Source organism: Rissa tridactyla, chromosome 4, assembly GCF_028500815.1.
Source record: "Rissa tridactyla isolate bRisTri1 chromosome 4, bRisTri1.patW.cur.20221130, whole genome shotgun sequence".
NCBI classification, from domain to species: domain Eukaryota; kingdom Metazoa; phylum Chordata; class Aves; order Charadriiformes; family Laridae; genus Rissa; species Rissa tridactyla.
The window spans coordinates 29,482,179-29,499,532 of NC_071469.1; the positions used below are offsets into that span (position 1 = coordinate 29,482,179).

The 17,354-nt window shown below is 57.7% G+C and overlaps 1 protein-coding gene across 1 annotated transcript in view; it reads left to right on the top strand.

Annotated features, from left to right (window-relative positions):
- The window catches only part of LTBP2 (latent transforming growth factor beta binding protein 2), a 73,986-nt gene that overhangs the window by 51,643 nt on the left and 4,989 nt on the right, over positions 1-17,354 (top strand). Inside the window, exons 10-32 of the mRNA XM_054200915.1 lie at positions 504-626; positions 1,132-1,296; positions 2,144-2,368; positions 3,290-3,312; positions 4,713-4,752; positions 5,165-5,257; positions 6,278-6,403; positions 6,598-6,726; positions 7,146-7,265; positions 8,214-8,333; positions 8,543-8,665; positions 8,864-8,989; positions 11,453-11,575; positions 11,866-11,991; positions 12,089-12,211; positions 12,443-12,574; positions 13,768-13,893; positions 14,662-14,805; positions 15,080-15,271; positions 15,394-15,474; positions 16,096-16,224; positions 16,446-16,586; positions 16,828-16,995. Of these exons, the coding sequence (XP_054056890.1) occupies positions 504-626; positions 1,132-1,296; positions 2,144-2,368; positions 3,290-3,312; positions 4,713-4,752; positions 5,165-5,257; positions 6,278-6,403; positions 6,598-6,726; positions 7,146-7,265; positions 8,214-8,333; positions 8,543-8,665; positions 8,864-8,989; positions 11,453-11,575; positions 11,866-11,991; positions 12,089-12,211; positions 12,443-12,574; positions 13,768-13,893; positions 14,662-14,805; positions 15,080-15,271; positions 15,394-15,474; positions 16,096-16,224; positions 16,446-16,586; positions 16,828-16,995 (2,898 nt within the window). The remainder of the gene's footprint in view (positions 1-503; positions 627-1,131; positions 1,297-2,143; positions 2,369-3,289; positions 3,313-4,712; positions 4,753-5,164; positions 5,258-6,277; positions 6,404-6,597; positions 6,727-7,145; positions 7,266-8,213; positions 8,334-8,542; positions 8,666-8,863; positions 8,990-11,452; positions 11,576-11,865; positions 11,992-12,088; positions 12,212-12,442; positions 12,575-13,767; positions 13,894-14,661; positions 14,806-15,079; positions 15,272-15,393; positions 15,475-16,095; positions 16,225-16,445; positions 16,587-16,827; positions 16,996-17,354) is intronic.

Consider the following 17,354-nt stretch of genomic DNA (forward strand, 5'->3'; position numbering starts at 1 on the left):
AGTCAGAGCTTGGCCCACCATCCCTCCACCTAGCACTGGTCTCTGTGTGCAGGGATCAGTCATTGTCCTCCCTGTATGCTGGCACTGAGTTTCTCAGCAAGGATCCTCCATGGATGATGGCTCCATGTGAGCAGGACCAGGAGTCAGGTGAGAGGACAGGACTTGCCAGTGCAGGGTTGCAAACAATGACCGTGACGGCCATAAGAGTGACCCTCCCAGGGCGGCTCTTTGGAGGAGCTACATCTGCTTTCCACGAGGACTGAGGAGCAGAGCAGTCATTCATGAGCCATCCCTGCAGCTGTAGCGAGTGAGCTCTGCGCTGCAGATGTAGGACTGCTGTCGCCACGGAGGTCCCCACCATGCTGCTCAGTGCAGAGGCTGCCTCAGACACCAGCCCAGCTGAGACGCCCTCAGTCTGTGGCACCTGAATGGGAGACAATGGGTAGGGAGTTCAGTTCACCCTCAGCTTCCCCACATCTCACTGGGCTCTCTCCTCCCCACAGATATCAACGAGTGCTTGATGCAGGGCCTGTGCAAAGATGCTGAGTGTGTGAACACCCGCGGTAGCTTCCGCTGCACCTGCAAGCCTGGCACCATGCTGGACCCATCCCGTAGCCATTGCATCTGTAAGTGCTCCAGGGAACCCCTCGGTTTGGGAAAGGGGCCTGAGCAGGTCCCCATGGCTGAGTGGAGGCTGCAGTGTGCTTCACACCTCCTGCAAGTGCAGCTGAGTGCCTGCTGTGCTGTCCTGCACTTGTGTGCAGGATGGGACCCCATCCCTCAGGCCCTCTTCATCCGTCATTCTTCTCCATGGACCTCTCATGGCCCTTGCTGCTGTTCACTGCGGAGCCCAAAGGGGACGTGCCTGCAGTGCAGCAGCAGAGGACGCAGCCTCCCAGGTTGACAGAGCTCCCACAGGAGCTGGATTTGGTTGGGGCTGTCACTGTTGGGGAAATGGCCCGATGGCTGAAGGCCAGGGATTGTTCTGGGGAGAAGATGGGGCAGCCCTCGGGACAGGCTGGGAGGCACAGGCAAAGAAAGGCCCGAGGGGGAGAGGCTGAGTGTCCTCATTTCTCTCGCTGGTGAGTGTAGAGCTTGACCTCTGGAACTGACCCTGCCGTTGTGTTTCAGCGGACAAAGCGGTGTCGATGGAGCAGGGGCTGTGTTACCGCTCGGCAGCCGGAGGCGTGTGCTCCTTTCCCCTTTCCCATCGCATCACCCAGCAGATCTGCTGCTGCAGTCGCGTCGGCAAGGGCTGGGGGAAGAATTGCGAGGAGTGCCCCGTGCCCGGCTCAGGTGAGACGTGCCCGCTTCGGCTTTGCCTGCTCTGGTTAGACTGGGGCTTGGGCTTGCCTGGGCTTGCCTGGACTTGCCACCACACAGACGACTGCAGGACCCAGAGCTGAGTGATGCAAATGCTGGCCTGTGAGATGGGTACAGCAGCCCAGGGAGCAGACCTGGACAATACTGGGAAGACAGAGAAATCCCTGATAGGAAACCACTCTGTACCAGAGGGAGAGCACAGCCATGTCTGTGTCTGGCTTTGCTTGACAGCCCTTTTGTCTCTCGTACATCTTCTGCTGGGATCAAAGCCAGGTGAGGATCAGTTTGGCATATCTCAGCATGGGGTAGGGTGGAGGGGAAAGCACCAAAATCCTCAGGGCTGGGAAAAATCTTCAGGTGGTTTGTGCAGAGTATCATGAGTGATGTGCAAAGCGCTCAGTGCCCATGTACCAGGGGTTTGTTTTTATCTGCTCTCTTGCTCGGCTTGGACCTTCCTGTGGCAAGATCCCTTCCTATCAGTACTGACCCAGGGGAGGGATTTAGTGTTTGGTGTCTGGGAGTACCAGCCAGTGGCTGTTAGAAATCTACCCTGCCCTGTGAGCAGATTCCTTCCACTCAAAGCATCCACACACTGAAGCCCATATGTGTTTCTATGAGGATTTAACCCTTAGAAATCTCCAGAAAATGATAGGATGTGAGAAACTGGTACCTGCATTCACATACATGCTTGTCTGTCTTCACTTCTTTCTTCCAATGGTCCCACCATCATGTCTGGGTGTGGTAAACCAGGTGATTCCTGCACCAGCCTCTTCCTTCCAACCTCTACGCTCTAAAGCTTTGATTTGATTTTCCCTCACAGAGGCCTTCAAGGAGATTTGCCCAGCAGGACATGGCTACACCTACTCCAGCTCTGATATCCGCCTGTCGATGAGGAAGGCAGAGGCAGAAGAGCTGCCACTCAGTTTGGAAGAGCAAGGGGAGAGCAGCAACTGGACATTGGACTGGGCAGCAAGAAGACATCGGCTGCAGGACAGCCTGCATGGGAGCATCCTGGAGGCATTCCCCCACCCTGGTGCCTCAGCAGGTGAGGGTAGTGTGGGGTTTGCTGCTTAAAGCTGCTCCATCTGGGCCCCTAGCAAGGGTGGGCAAATTCCCAGGTCCTGCCATGCCCCAATGGATGGACTTCTAGCTGATAAGGGCTTTCTACATCTGTATGAATATACAAGGTGTTCTTCAGCCCTACTAGTGTTCCTGGGGTATGAGACACCACGTCTTCAAGCCTTTGGAGACGAGATTGAGTGTTTCAGGTTCCTGCAACCACAGCTTTGCAGTTGGTGCTGGCTGGCCAGGCTGCCTCCACCCGGACCTCAGGTCTGTGTGGCAGCCCTGGCACTGCAGTCCTTGGGCTTTTGTCCAGCCCAGCTGGAGGGAAATGTGACCGACTGCTTGTGCCAGCACCTGCTGGAGTGGAAGCTCCTGGGGTCTGTGCCATGCCAGGAGAGGAGCCTGGGTGAGGTGGCTTTGGGAACAAGCCCAGGGAACAAACAGGCCCTGAAGGGGGCCTATAAGAAAGCTGGGGAGGGGCTGTTTGCAAGGGCATGTAGCGATAGGACAAGGGGCAATGGTTTTAAACTAGAGCAGGGTAGGTTTAGATCAGACATTAGGAAGAAGTTCTTTACAATGAGGGTGGTGAGACACTGGCACAGGTTGCGCAGAGAGGTGGTGAAGGCCCCATCCCTGGAGACATTCAAGGCCAGGCTTGATGAGGCTCTGAGCAACCTGATCTAGTTAAAGGTGTCCCTCCTTACTGCAGGGGGGTTGAACTAGATGGCCTTTAAAGGTCCCTTCCAACCCAACACATTCTATGGTTCTATGGTTCTTGCAGAGGAGCATAAGAGACTGAGCGTCAGTGTCTTAGAGGTGGGGTGAAATCAGGGCAGCCAGGGTTTGAGGATGAGGCCTGCCTGCCTTGGCTCTGCTCACCATGCACTGTTTCATTTTCCAGGTGAAGCTTCCCCTGCTGTGCAGGTGAGTAAGGTTTGTCTGGGGGCATCCATGGTAGCTTGTTGGGCAGGAAGGGGGATGTCATGCAAGTAGGTGACAGGGAGGTGTGAAATGTGGTCAGAGAGAGTGCTGAAGAGAGCAAGTAGCTGCTGCCAGAGGGAACAGTGTATGAACTGCAAACCCTACCACGCTGGCCGAGTTGCCATGGCTGAAGGCACTGTGCCTCGTACCTGCTCAGCTCTTGCTAAGAGGCCATTAGCTCACGCCAACAGGAGCTGGGAGCTCTACTGCACTAGTTCATGGTTAGTCTTGACTCCAGCTGGCGTTCGCTGGGGCTGGGGTAGGAGCCCAGGCTGCTGTCAGCCTTCCCTGTCTGTGGGCAGCAGGGGAAGAGGAACCGCTGCAGACAGCTCAAGGAGCGCTCCTCTTGCAGAGACTGGTGTCATGGTTAAGCCCAGCTTGCAGACAGGTGTCCCCATGTTGGCATGGGGACAACAGAAACCCCTCTAGAGCAGTTGGGGCAGGGTTCTCCCACACTGGCTGCATGAATTCACCCTGTCTGGATAGGAGTAGCCTGGGGACCGATTCTCTGCTGGGCTCTCCCAGGGCTGGCCTTCTTTATTATGAGTCTCACTTGAATAGTATGTGTCTCTTGATCCCTTCTGTCAGGAGAAGTTGGGCCATATCTCTCCTGATCATCTCTGTGCCCCCTTGCTGTAGCAGCCCAGCCCTCAGAACGTACTTGCAGCTCCTCTGAGAGAAGGGACAGCACTCCCATTGTCCTGCTTCATAGACATGAAGTGACTTGCCCAAGGACACATGAGGGCAGAGACTTGAACCAAAGCTTCCAAATCTGAAGCAAAGCTAGGCTGGGACTCGTGTTGCTCAGCTGCCTGTTTTCTTCATCTGTTGCAGAAAGTTTCTCAGAGCGGAGACCCAGGTTGTGCTCCAGCATCTCCTTTGGCAGCCATGGATTTGCCAGGAGGGGATGCTGAGAAAGAGTGTTGAGCACCAAGCACCCTTCTTGTAGGTCACACTCTGAGACAGGTTGAAGCAGTGGCTGTCCTCGGCCCTCCAGAGCCACCAGTGACAGTGGCAGTATTTACTGTGCCCGACTGCTCTTCCTGGCTGCCTTGTGGAGACGCCTGCCCCATGGCAGTGCCCTGGGTCTCACACACATGGCGTGCTGCCACTGCCCCTCTGCAGGTAGCCCCTGGGCAGGCCAGGAGCTGTGTTTTGCTCTGAACAATGTACTCAGGACAGCGTGGCCTTGCCAGCTGCACCTAGCCATGGCAGTTTCTCCTCCCAGCACAGTGTCTCAGGGAGCAAGATGAATTGGAAGGTGGGTGGGAAAATGTCTCAGGGGTGCTGCATCCCAGCTACATGCACGTGGATAGAGGCAGTCCTATGTTTCTGTCCCTCAGGGTGCTGATGATACCACTGCAGAGCCTGTCACACGCAGAGGTGAGTGCCTGGCTGATAGGAGGTCAGGGTGGCCATGGGGAAGAGGATGGGGCAGTGAGGAGGGAGGAGAGCGGGGAGGTTGGGAGCTGCCTCCGCTGCACAGCAGCCCCCAGTGCTGGGCAGGACAGGCTCCTGTCTGGGCTGGCTGCAGGGTGGCATGGGGGACCACTGCCACACCGCAGTGGCTGATGTGGGGCTGTAGGCATGCAGGGAGGTGGTGGTTCTCCAGCGAGGTGGAGGAGGCTGTGTTAAATAACAAGATGATGGGGTTTCCGCAGCCACCCTGTGGCCCCTTCCCACGTGCTCTCTTGGGGCTGTCAGTGCAGGGACACCCAGCACGGGTAAACCTTGTGTCTGCACCTCTGCCTGGGATCGGGGGCTGGGCCTCACCTTTCCTCTTCTTCCTCAGCAGAGGAAGAGGAGTCCTGGCGTGGTCCTCCCCAGCCTGGCCACACCAGCACCTGGGATGCTGCTGCTCCAACACAGCTGCCAGCACAGGGCTCAGGTGTGTGTCCACTGCTCTCAGGGACTTCCCTCCTCTCCCTGCCTGGTGCTATGGGGAAGTTTTGCCCTAAGCTCTGCCTAGGGGCTCTCTCCCTTCCCCAGCCTGCCTATCTTCCCACATGCCCCACAACTTCCCAAAGAAAAGTTCCTGCCCTACCACCCTGGGGTGTTGTCCCAGCCTGCCAGTGAAAAGCCGGCTGGCTGTGGTGGAGCACGAGAGTGATCCCATATGGGAAGCAAAGTGTTTGGCTCCCCAGATCTTTCCCCCCCTGCAGCTTGCTTGCACGGTGCAGTGGTGGCTGCCGGGTGAGGGGGATCACGCGCCCGCTCTGGTGGCTTTGGCCCCGTTCCCCCTGCGGCGCGAGCTGAGTCATCGGGAAGTGGGAGCGCGAGGGGAGGCATGTGGCTCCCAGGGCGGCTTGTTTACTGTTCCGGAAACAAGGACGCTCTTGTTCCAGGGTTGCTCAAGTGTCTGGGAGCGCGGCCTCTACCCTCCGCCGGGGGCTGGAGCACCTTGGGGAGCAGGCCTGGCAGAGGCACCTTGCTGAGGAATGCGTCTTCCTCAATAGCCTTTTGTTTGGGGTTGGGCTGGCCCCCCCTAGCCGGCTCAGTGCCGAGGGGCATGCAGTGCCCCACTGCCCCCCCACTGCTGCCTGTGCCCCACTTAGCAGGGCAGTGGCGGGGGTGTTCCCTGCTGTCACTCCAAAAGGAGCCCCCTCACAGGTGCCAGGCTCTGCCGACAGCCCTCCTCTGAGGTGTGGGGCTGGTTGGCTTCCTCACCACCCTTTTGGCGCAGTGCGGGGGACTGGGGGGTCCCAGCTGGCCCCGGGCTGGAGGCGGTGGCAGGGTCTGCAGTGTCCTCCTTGCATCCCTGTGGGCACTGGCTGCCTGAAGATGTAGAGGAGCGAGCTGAGCCTGCTCCATCTCTCTCCAAGGAAAAAAGCAGCCTCCCCAGTGTGGTGCTGGAGACAGAAGGCAGACCCTGGACTGCTGCCCCCAACCCTGTGCTCTCTTCTCCCAGGGGTCAGCAACTGTGCCTCTTCACCCCTCTCCTGTGGAGCTGGCGCTTGCGTGCTCACCTCGGAGGGATACAGCTGCGTGTGCCACCCTGGCTACACGCTGGACCCCAGCCACCTCCGCTGCATTGGTAAGTTGGCACCTCCTCTGCCTGCTGGGCCTCCATGGACCATTTGGTCCTCCAGGTTCCTGGGGGAAGGTTTTCTGGCAGGTCTGCTGAGCCCCTGCCCACCCGCTGCTCCATGAGGCTGGCAGGAGGGTGGTAGGGGGCTGGCAGGAGGCTGCTGTGGTGACTGCCTGGCTTCCTTCCTTGCCTGGGCACAGATGAAGATGAGTGCCTGAAAGGTCCTTGTGCTGGAAAAGGTCGCTGCATCAACAGCGTGGGCTCCTATTTGTGCGTCTGCTACTCTGGGTACACCCTGGCTGTCTTGGACGGCAAGCAGAGTTGTCAGGGTAAGTCGTGTCCGCCTGGCGCAGGGATGCCACCTCCCCAGGGTCTCCCCAGCCTCCCGCCCTCATGCTCTCTCATGCATGTGTACACACACCTGCACAGTGCACACACCCCTGCACACACGCATGCACACCCGCACACCCTCCCTCTCTGCAGGCCTGCCCATGGACACCCTGATCCATGGGGATCACCCTCTTCTGCTCGCTCAGGGGCAGGATCTTGCCCATGGAGATCTGTAATGCCAGCTCTGATCACTACTTCATGGCAAGGGGGGTGCAAGGACAGATGGGGGATGGAGGAGAGCCCTGGCATGGGTCCCTTGGGAAAAGCCTGCTGCAGGTGGAGCAGCTCCTCTCCTGCACCCAGCCTTCCCCACACTGGAGGGGCAAGACTCCGGGACTGTCTCCCTGTGTGTTGCCAGATCGAGATGAATGTGAACAGCCCTCTACATGCCGGGGACAGCGATGCATCAACACTCCTGGCTCCTACCGCTGCGAGTGCAAGCAGGGCTTTGCCATGGGCCCCAGAGGACAGTGTGAAGGTGAAGCTCACTAATCCCTGTTCCCCTGGCCCTCCAACTCACCCTGTGCAGGCCTGAACACCTCCTTTTCTCACCACTTCATGTGTATCCTCCTGCAAGGGAGGAGACCCCCCGCCCCGTTTGTCTGCCCTGTGTCTCCCCTTGAGGGCTGCCTGTCCTTTGCTGCAGGAGGGACAGGCTTTCCTGGGCTGGGAGAGGGGAGTTCTCCTGAGATCCTCTCCCACCTCCCCAGGGAGATCCCCTATGACCAGCCCATGCCTACTTCCTATTCTGGGAGGAGATGCCCATGCATTTTCATGCCAGCTTGGCTCTGTCACCAGACCCTTGTGCTGGCAAGTGGAATCCAGGGAGAGCAGGCTGCAGAAACTCAGGACACCTGTCCCCACAGCATCCCGCTCATGTGGCGTGGCCTGGGCCCTTCAGAGTGTTCGACCTTGTAAACATACAATGTGCCTGCTCAAAGATCCCCCTTTCTTGGTAGCTCATCTACAGCAGAGAGTTGGAGACTATTTTAGGAGGCAGTACGGGAAGCAGGGCATGCACAGAATGCTGCTCCCCCGGCTTGGCCTCCAGAAAGCACTTGCCTTAAGGACTTCCTGAGCTGGAGGCTGCATCCTAATCATAGTTATGAAAGTCCCTGATGAAACAGCCCTGCACAGATGTTCTCTGATCCCTTTCTCTGCCCATGCACATTCCTGGCCTTGGCAACATCCTGCGGCAGCGGGTTTCGCTGCTGGATTATGTCAGCCCTCGGGTGTGGGTGTAGGATCCTGAGTGATAAATGGGACTATAAGAAGTGTTGCCCAAGCCCTGGAAAACTCATCTCACCTGCTCTTGGGCATTGCTGTCCCCCAGAGGGGAATTCTGAGGATCCAGCTGGAGGGGACATCCTGGAGAAGGCTTCACTATTTGCCTTTGGGAGCCTGAAAGGAGTTTGTTTCTTGGCAGATATCAACGAGTGCGTGGATCCCAGCCCTTGCCCCCACGGAAAGTGTGTCAATACACTAGGCTCCTACAAGTGTGTCAGCTGTGGGGATGGCTACCAGCCCAGGAATGGGAGATGTATTGGTGAGGAACGTGGGCTGTCTCTGGGTGGCACCCATGCCCCCCACGGCAGTGCTCCCTGCAAACCTCAGAAGGAGCAGGGTCATGGGCAGCATGCTCCTCCCGCGGGCAGCCAGCCTGTGTGGCCAGGGCACAGTGCCCTCGCAATTTGGGTGGCAGGGAAGGCCCTGAGCACCCTCCCATTCCATATTGCTCTTTGCTGTGTCGTGCAGATGTGGATGAGTGTCTTGCGGAGGGGACCTGTGCTCACGGGCAGTGTGTCAACCTGGACGGCTCCTTCCGCTGTTCCTGCTACCGAGGCTATGAGGTGGCACCTGATGGGAAGAGCTGCCAAGGTATCGGGGAGCCCTGAGTCCAGACCCTTTGAAGTGTCATGCACCCAGTCCAGATGTTTCTCTGGACTCTTCCTGAGCACTTGGATCTGCCCAAGTCCTGGCCACCGTGTTGGCTGGTTCCCTCAACACGTCTGCCCCTCGTCATGGTTCCTCTGCATCCTTCCCACTCATCCCACTCTCCCTTGTGTGCTTATGCAGACATCGACGAGTGCACTGCCCCGGGTGCCTGTCCCTCTGGACTCTGCCTCAACACCGAGGGCTCCTACTCCTGCATGGCTTGTGACACGGGCTACGCCGTGTCCAGAGATGGCAGCACGTGTGAAGGTACCACTTTCCCAGGGACAGAGGATCAGGTGCTGGAGGGAATGAGGGAGGAGACCTTGCCACAGCTGGGTTATTGGTGGGGCCCAGGGACTTCTTCAGCTTCAGGATCCTTCTCCAGCTCTTTAGCTCTTTGATCTGCAGATAGTGGAGGGAGGGGCTGCAAGCAGATATCACCTAGAGCAGCAGGAAGGTGATCTTCCTCACCCAGGAAAGGGATGGGGGCAAGGACTCATTGATGAGACTCCTGGACTAATGGTGACCTGGAGGATGCTGACAAAGGCCAGAGGAGTACAGGAGGCCTGGAAACAAGGGCAGAGAGGAGCCATGTGTGGTTTAGTTCAGAACTGTGTGTCTGGAAGCATGTGCCCCGACTGTAGGTCCTCGGGGAGAAATTTTGGGTCCACAGCCAGTGGAGAGACTGTGGGCACCCTGGGGTCCTCTTTTTTCCCCAGCCCTTAGTGTAACTTGGACATGTTTAAAAAGGAGAGGGTAGTTCAAGGGCTCTGCTGTGCCAGGTATGCGTGGCAGAGAGTTAACGCCAGCATGGGTCTGTGTTGGTTGCTTTGCTCAGGACATGAGAGCGCCCTGTCCCAGCCTCGCAGCCTGACTGCCCCGGCGCAGGCAGGGAAACTCCCTCCCTGGTGGCTGCCCCTAGGGGACATCCTGGACTTGAGATGGCTTGAGGTGGCTTGTTGCAAATTCCCTGTTTGGGGCAAGGGAAGGGAGGGGGCAGAGCTAGCAAAGGTATTTGTTTAAAGATTGGCCCTGTGCTGCAGATTTCTCTCTGGAGCACTGCAGAGCTCTGCAGCCTGCACAAAGCTGGCAAACAGAAGATCTTGCCTTTGATGTGACTCTCAGAAGACCCCCCCCTGCATGGGGGCCTCCAGTGGGGGAGGAGAGGGAGGCTTTCCTCCCTCTCTTCTCCTCTGTTTTGGTGTCTGAGAAAGCCAGCATGAAATGAGCTTATTTTCCATCTGATTTTTGGGTGCAATGGAAGAACCATGATTTGATGACTTCCGTCTGCCCTCCCCCTTTCCCAAGACTCCATGTGAGACCCTTCTCAGCCACCTTGCCCCAGTCATGTCACGAGGGCACCTTATCAGGATTTGATACTGTTTGCGTCACGCTGACCCGATGGCAGGATGGCACGTTCCTCCCTGCCTTGGCTGGTGGCCTTGTCTGTAGATCTGTGTTTCATATTTGAAAAATGATAAGGGTTTTGAGATAGTTTTGTGATAAATAAACTAGGTTATGGTTCATCTCCAGAAGGATTCAAGAATTTTGCTACTTGCAACCCTCTGAGGCTGAACAGCTGGGAATCCTGCCCCAAGGCAGTAGGGATCAATGCTCATTTATGCCTGTGTCCTGCTCAAATGCTCTACGAAGGGGAAGAAAAGGTCCCTGCCTTGCCCCCAGGAGCTGCCAGTCTCAGGGCTTTAGCTCCTGGCAGGGGAGAGGAGTACAGCAGGACCTTCTCCACTAGCATGCCTTCTGCTGCCTGCACACCAGCCCATCCTTCTGATTAGCAGCATCCTCCAATGCTTCCCCCTACCTCATGGGCCTGCAGGCAACAGCAGCCTGCTGGCATGTCACAGCCCCCTGTTAGAGGGAAGGCACCATTTTCTCCTCTGCTGTCAGCAAAACCCCCAGAGTGCCAGCAGGCTCTGGCCAAGGCCTGAGGGAGTTGGGTGGGAGAGGGTTTGTGTGGACCTTTGGAGCTGGGTAAGAACTGATGTAGGGCCCCAGCCAGCTTTGCCAGGAGAAGGACACTGGAGGCAAGTCTGGCACGTAGGAAAGCAGAGCCACAGAAGGTATGGCTGGTGCTGGGATACTTCCCTGGTGTTTGCAGTTTGTCAGCAACTGTGGCTCTGCGCTGGCCTCATGGTGGTTGTGGTAACCAGTGCAGAGCTCCCCAGGACACTGGGGTTAGCAGTATCCCTGTGCTCACAGAATCACAGAATGGCTGAGGTTGGAAGGGACCTCTAGAGATCGTCTTGTCCAGCCCTCCTGCTCAAGCAGGGCCACCTAGAGCTGGTTGCCCAGGACCACGCCCAATTTTCTTTATCTCCAAGGAGGGAGACTCCACAATCTCTTTGGGCAATTTGTGCCAGTGCTCAGCAACCCTCACAGTAAAAAAGTGTTTCCTGATTTTCAGATGGGACCTCCTGTGTTTCAGTTTGTGCCAATTGCCACTGGTCCTGTCACTGGGCACCATTGACTTGGTGCTGGGATCCAGTTTATCCTGGTCCCTGTGATGGAGGGGAGTGAAGGGTCTGGGGTGACTCCTCACACCCCAGTAACAGGGAGTCTCTGCCCTCATCTCACTGTGACGGGATGGTCTGGGAGGGCAGCTCAAACCCACTTTGCAGGCCAACAGCTGAGTGATGGCTTCTCTGGGTGGGGGTCTTCTCCAGTGACAGCAAGAGCTGGGGCCTCACTGTGCTGTGCCCTTCTGCTTGACAGATATGGATGAGTGTGAGGACCCTGCTGTTCAGTGCCTGGGGGGAGAGTGCAGGAACACCCTGGGCTCCTACGAGTGCCACTGCCAGGCTGGCTTCGAGCTCATCAATGGCACCATGTGCGAAGGTACGAACCCCATCCCTGCAGCCCTCTGGGTCTAGGACAAACAGCCTCCCTATAGATCCTCCTTCTTTCTTGGCAGGTGATGCCACCATGCATGGCACACCCATAAGGTTGTAGCCAACTGCAGGATAACCTTGGAGAGGGAAGATCCCTGTCTCCATGGCAGGAAAACCAGGGCTCAGGAGCCCTGCAAGGGCTGCCTGTAAGAGAAGGGGGAGAGGGAATCCATGTGGCTTAGGTGAAGGATGTTCCCTAGAGCTGGGTGTATGGCCCTGACTCTGCTTCCTCTGCAGATGTGAACGAGTGCCTGAACAGCGAGATCTGCAGCCCCAATGGCGAGTGTCTCAACAGTCACGGATCCTACTTCTGCATTTGTGCTCCTGGGTTCTCGAACACGGCTGGTGGAGTCAGCTGCCAAGGTGAGCTGGAGGATGGCAGGGGCACACATCGGGACCTGCCCTCTGCTGCCTCCCCTGCTGTGAGATCCAGGTTGACGATTTTGGCCTGATTTTGCAGATGTGGATGAATGCGCAGACAAGTCCCGGTGCTCGCAAGGCCAGTGCCTGAACACAGAAGGCTCCTACAGGTGTCTGTGTGAAAATGGATTCAAACACTCCCAGGAGACTGATGACTGCGTGGGTGAGAGCTCATCGCTGGGGAGATCAGCCCCCTGGGGTCTGGGGGGGGATGGACAGCCAGTGCTGGGGGGGAGGACAGTTCTCCTCACAGCACCCAAAGTTGCTGGAGACTTGTAAGGAGGACTAGCAGTGGCTCAGGGTCTCTGGCCAACTGAACTTGACCCAGGTGCTGCCGTAGAACAAGCAGGGTCCCCATCTGATCATCCTCATTCCTTTGCCCTCCTCCCTGCAGACGTGGATGAGTGTAAAGAGTACGGGGATGCCATCTGCGGCACGTGGCGGTGCCAGAATAGCCTGGGCTCCTACCGTTGTATCATGGGCTGCCAGCCCGGCTTCCACTGGACCCCCTTGGGTGACTGCATTGGTGAGTACAGCCCTGGGTGTCCCTGTCCCTCCTCCTGGCAGGGACAGGGTGGCTGTGGGACGTGTCTGCCAGGGGCGCGGGGGAGAAGGAGGAGGAAGCATGTGGCTGGTGGAGAGGCAGATAATGCTGAGAGTTTGTTTTCTTGGCTGAGCTGCCTGCTTGTGTCTAGACTTCTCTCTTCCTGGCATCTGGAACAGACACCGCATTGTACTGCTTTCCGCTTGGGGAGAGTCCTAGGCAGGTTACAGCCGTTCCAGGCTTGGGGCTGGACCGCAGCTCCCTTGTAAGCTGTGCTTGCTGGGGCTGCTGCCCGTGCCAGTCACCTGCCTGGCAGGGCTGGGTGAGGGGAAAGGCTGCTGGTACCACTGTGTGCTGGGCTGGGGAGTCTGGGTTTGAAGTTTAGGCTCCAGCAAAGAGGAAAGAGCAAAGGGGTTTCTGCAGTTTTTGAGGCTCCCCCCGGCTTAGGGGAGGCTGCAGCAAGGAGGAGCTGCTGCCAGCCGCTGGGCTCTGGGCTGTGCTAGGACTCAGACTTAGCATGTGGAGCTGCTCCTGGCCTTGGGAGCAGTGGGCTGTGGGCACGCAGCTGCTCTGCCTACTCCAGGGAAATAAATCTGCCCTGTGCAGGTAGGAGGGGAGCGGGATGCAGCCAGCAGGGCTGTAAACCTGCCCTCCATAGGCAGAGGACCCAGTTGTGATTGTCCAACCCCACTGGGCTGGGGCAAGGCAGAGATTACTCCCTAGCACTGTAGCAGTTGGAGAAAAACTAGGTCAAGAAGAACAGTGCAGGAGGGTATCATCCTAGATCTGCCTGCACTTGCCCCCCACACTTCAGTTGCACCCTTGTATCTCCTGCCGATGTGATTCCAGAGTCTCTGTGTCCCTTTATGCCTCTGCAGGGACCTGTGCTACCCTAAGTCTTCCCTGCCAGCCTCCTCCCACACTTCCCATCCATTTCCCATTCCCACCCTGCTCCTGTCGCTCTGTCCATGTGGCCTCTCTGCATCTTCGGATGTTGCAGGAAGCGTCTATTAACACGCACATTCATAGCAGGGGAGTGAGTGGGGCAGCCAGTCCCAGTCCCTCACATCAAGGCAATGCTTGCCCCATCCCTGTGTCCTGGGGTCAGAGGAGAAGGGGGAGACGATTGGGAGAGGTGGAGTCTGAGGCAATTCCTGCTCTCTGTTCTGCTGCAGACATAGATGAGTGCGCCAACGAGACACTGTGCGGGAGCCACGGCTTCTGTGAGAACTCAGACGGCTCCTTCCGCTGCCTCTGCGATCGTGGCTATGAGAGCTCACCCTCCGGACACTACTGCGTTGGTGAGTCTCCCGCGGTCGCTCTGCCAGTCAGTGAGGGAGAGCCATTGGCAATGCCAGGCTGGTGTCCCCACTGTGTGATGGCTCCTGGGGCATGGATGGGGACTGCATCTATGCATGGGGAATCCCAGACACGGACAGGGCAGCTCATGGAGGCAAAACCCCTCCCCTTAGCACAGCAGATCCTCAGGACTGCAAAGGAGCAGGGCTCTATGAAAAGGCGAGTGGCTCCCAGTGAACATGGAGCCCTTCTCTGTGCAGGTGGAAAGGAGGTGCTTGGGGGCTGCAGGCACTGAATGTGCTAGAGAGGTACTTTAATGGGTGCCTGGAGAGAATAGACAGGGTGTAATACAAGGAAAAACGTTTTCACCATGAAGACAGGCAGGCAGTGGAACAGATGCCCCAGATGGCTGTGCAGTCGCCACCTTTGGAGGTTTTAAAGACTCAATAAGAGAAAGCCCTGAGCAGCCTGGTGGGATCCCAAACTGACCCTGCTTTGAGCAGGGGTTTGAACTAGAGACCTCCAGCGGTCCCTTCAAATCTGAATGATCCTGTGATCCAGTGACTCACTGCAAGCTGGAGTTCAGGCTCCTTGAATCCACTGAGAGCAGGGCAGGAAGCTCTTGCCAGACTCGTGTTGAACAGAGCTCTCAGCTCGTCCCTAGCAGCTTCCATCTCCCTGCTGAAGAGTGACTCCATGCTGCAGACCATGCACAGGCTGCCCATGCAGAGGAAGGGCTCCAGCTGCCACCGCTGCCCCTTGCTTTGCAGATGTGAATGAGTGCGAGCTGATGGTCGCCGTGTGTGGGACTGCGCTCTGCGAGAATGTGGAGGGATCCTTCCTCTGCCTCTGCCCCAGCGACCACGAGGAATACGACACAGAGACAGGGCAGTGCCAGCCCCGAGCAGCCATGGGTGAGTAGGCAGCTGGGACAAAAGCATGGGTGGCAGCTAGAGCAGGAGCATGGTAGTCCTGGCTGGGGTGAGATAAAGCTGAGGAGTTGCCAGGACTCCACAAGCCCACTCAGGCATGGGCAAGCTTTCGTCTGGGAGGAGCTGAGGAGCCTGAAAGTGGGGACCTGGGAAGGTCACGCTGCCGGTGATGGGTGTGCTCTGGGACCTCGTAGGTGTGGGATGCTGCGTTGGGGTGCCAAGGACTCCATCCCGTCCCTGCCCTGCTGTCTTCTAGAGGGCCCTGAGACACACGCAGCCCACCTCTCTGACAGCGCAGAGCGCAAGCAGTGCTACTACCACATCAGTGACGTTCGCCTGTGTGACAGTGTCCTGGCCAAGAACATCACCAAGGAGGAGTGCTGCTGTACGGTGGGGGCAGCCTGGGGTGACAACTGTGAGACTTACCCCTGCCCCATCCCGGGCACAGGTAGGACTGTGGACCCAGCACACTGGGCAAGGACAGTGCTCTGCCCACCAGCTCCACCTTGGTTGCACTAACGAGCTGTTTCTTTTCTTCCCATCTCCCCTTGGCATCTGGCTCCTGGCCAGTGGAGTACCAAGAGATCTGCCCTCTTGGGAAAGGCTATGTTCCCCAGGAAGATCTGCTCTCAGGAAAAATCTCTTTCACAGGTACTAGCACCATTTTCTCTCATTTCTTCCGGGGGGAATAGAGAAGGTGCTGTGCAAAGCCCTGCACAGAGATGCATCCTCAGGAATATCTGCCTGGGGCTGTGGTGGTGGAAGCTAACATCCTGCTACTGCTTTCCTCTGTCCAGAGAAATCCCAGATTGCCAGTATCACCGAGCTGGAAGTGCCCTTTCCTCCAGTCCTGCCTCACTGCTGGCAGTGACTCTGTCCTCGGTGCAAACCTCCCATGCCCATATCGAACCAGGAATGGGGTCCAGTAAGACACAACCCTTGGGTTACAGATAGATGTCCCAGTGGCCGGCTGGCTCAGTCTTTGCTTCACCTTCAGGGGGTTGTGTTCTCAACCTTCCAGAAACACACATGAGTTTCCTATTTGTGAAAGTTTCCTGTTCCCTGTCATCCCTCGTCCTGCTCTGCCTGTGGGTGCTTCCCCCTCCGCTCCCAGGAATGTGGCCAGTGGGAAAGGCGGGGGGCTCACTCTGGGATGTGCCAGTCCAGGCCAAGGTGCCATGCTGGCTTTCTGCAGGCACAGCACTCAGCCACCAGCTTTTATGGCTTTGCTCCCTGAGATGCTCTCGCTCTCCCTCTCCCTCCCTCCCTCAGACATGGACGAGTGTGAGATATTTGGCTCTGAGTTCTGCCGCAACGGACAGTGTTTGAACACGGTGCCGGGCTACAAGTGCTTCTGCCGTACAGGCTACTTCTATGACTCCAGCAAGCTTGAGTGTGTTGGTAAGATGGCCTCAAAGAGCAGCGGGGGCTCCTACCGTCTGCAGAGGGACAGCGGTGCTGCTGCACCCAGAGTTGTCCCTGCTGCCCATGCCACAGGGCCAGCTCCGGGTGACAGGCTTCCTGGGACTCTCCCGGGGAACGAAAGAAGAGGTGGCAGGGAAAGGGTCGCATTGCCCATGTCTGCCAGCCTGAAACATTGCTCTGTCCTTGTGCGTGGGCAGACCAGGACGAGTGTCAGAACGAAGTGTACTGCATCAACGGCGAGTGTCTGAACACGGACGGCTCCTACCACTGCTTCTGCAGCCTCCCTCTCGTGCTGGATGCCACCGGCAACCGGTGTGTGAACCTCTCCAGCAGGGCAGGTGAGCCCGAGCCCCTGCTGCAGCACACCTTCACCCTGCACATCCCACCCCGCAGCTGGATCTCCCAGGAGGGAGCAGTGGGTGGGGGCTCAGTGCCGGGCTGAGGGGTGCCAGTGCCAGCAAAGCGTGCAGCCAAGGCAGGGGGACAGGAGCTGGGCCACACGGTCATCCCTCTCGGGACAAAGCGGGTAGCACTCTTCTGGGTGATTTTTATGGCATACATTGCTCATGGCACCCACAGATGCCTTGGAGGAGTATGAAATCCACCTGGATGTCTGCTGGCAGACCGTCGCTGACTACATCTGCCAAGACCTGCTGCATGGCGAGCAGACCACGTACACCGAGTGCTGCTGCCGGCTAGGCGAAGCCTGGGGACAGAACTGCGCGCTCTGTCCGCACAGGTCCTCTGGTGAGTGGTCCAGCATGGGCCAGCATCACACTGGCAGCGGTGGGGACGGGCTGGGCTGCTGCCGGTCGTGCAGAGTTGGCCACATATGGCTGCAGTGAGGGCTCCTCTTGTTGTCTGCATTCCCCAAAGCCAGCCCAAGGAGTGGGTGAACCCTCCCCTTCTCCAGAGTTGTGCTGCACCAGAGGGTAGGATGTACCTGAAACTGGTTTGCAGTGAGTCCAAGGTGACTGAGGGGAGAGTTCCTCTGTGCATCCTGCTGCTTCTGCTTAGCTTAGGAGAGGTGAGGCAGTGGTAGTCCAACATGGGAGCACACTGGGAATCAGGGTTCTCACTGCTCAAGGACTTGCTGGCCCTAGACA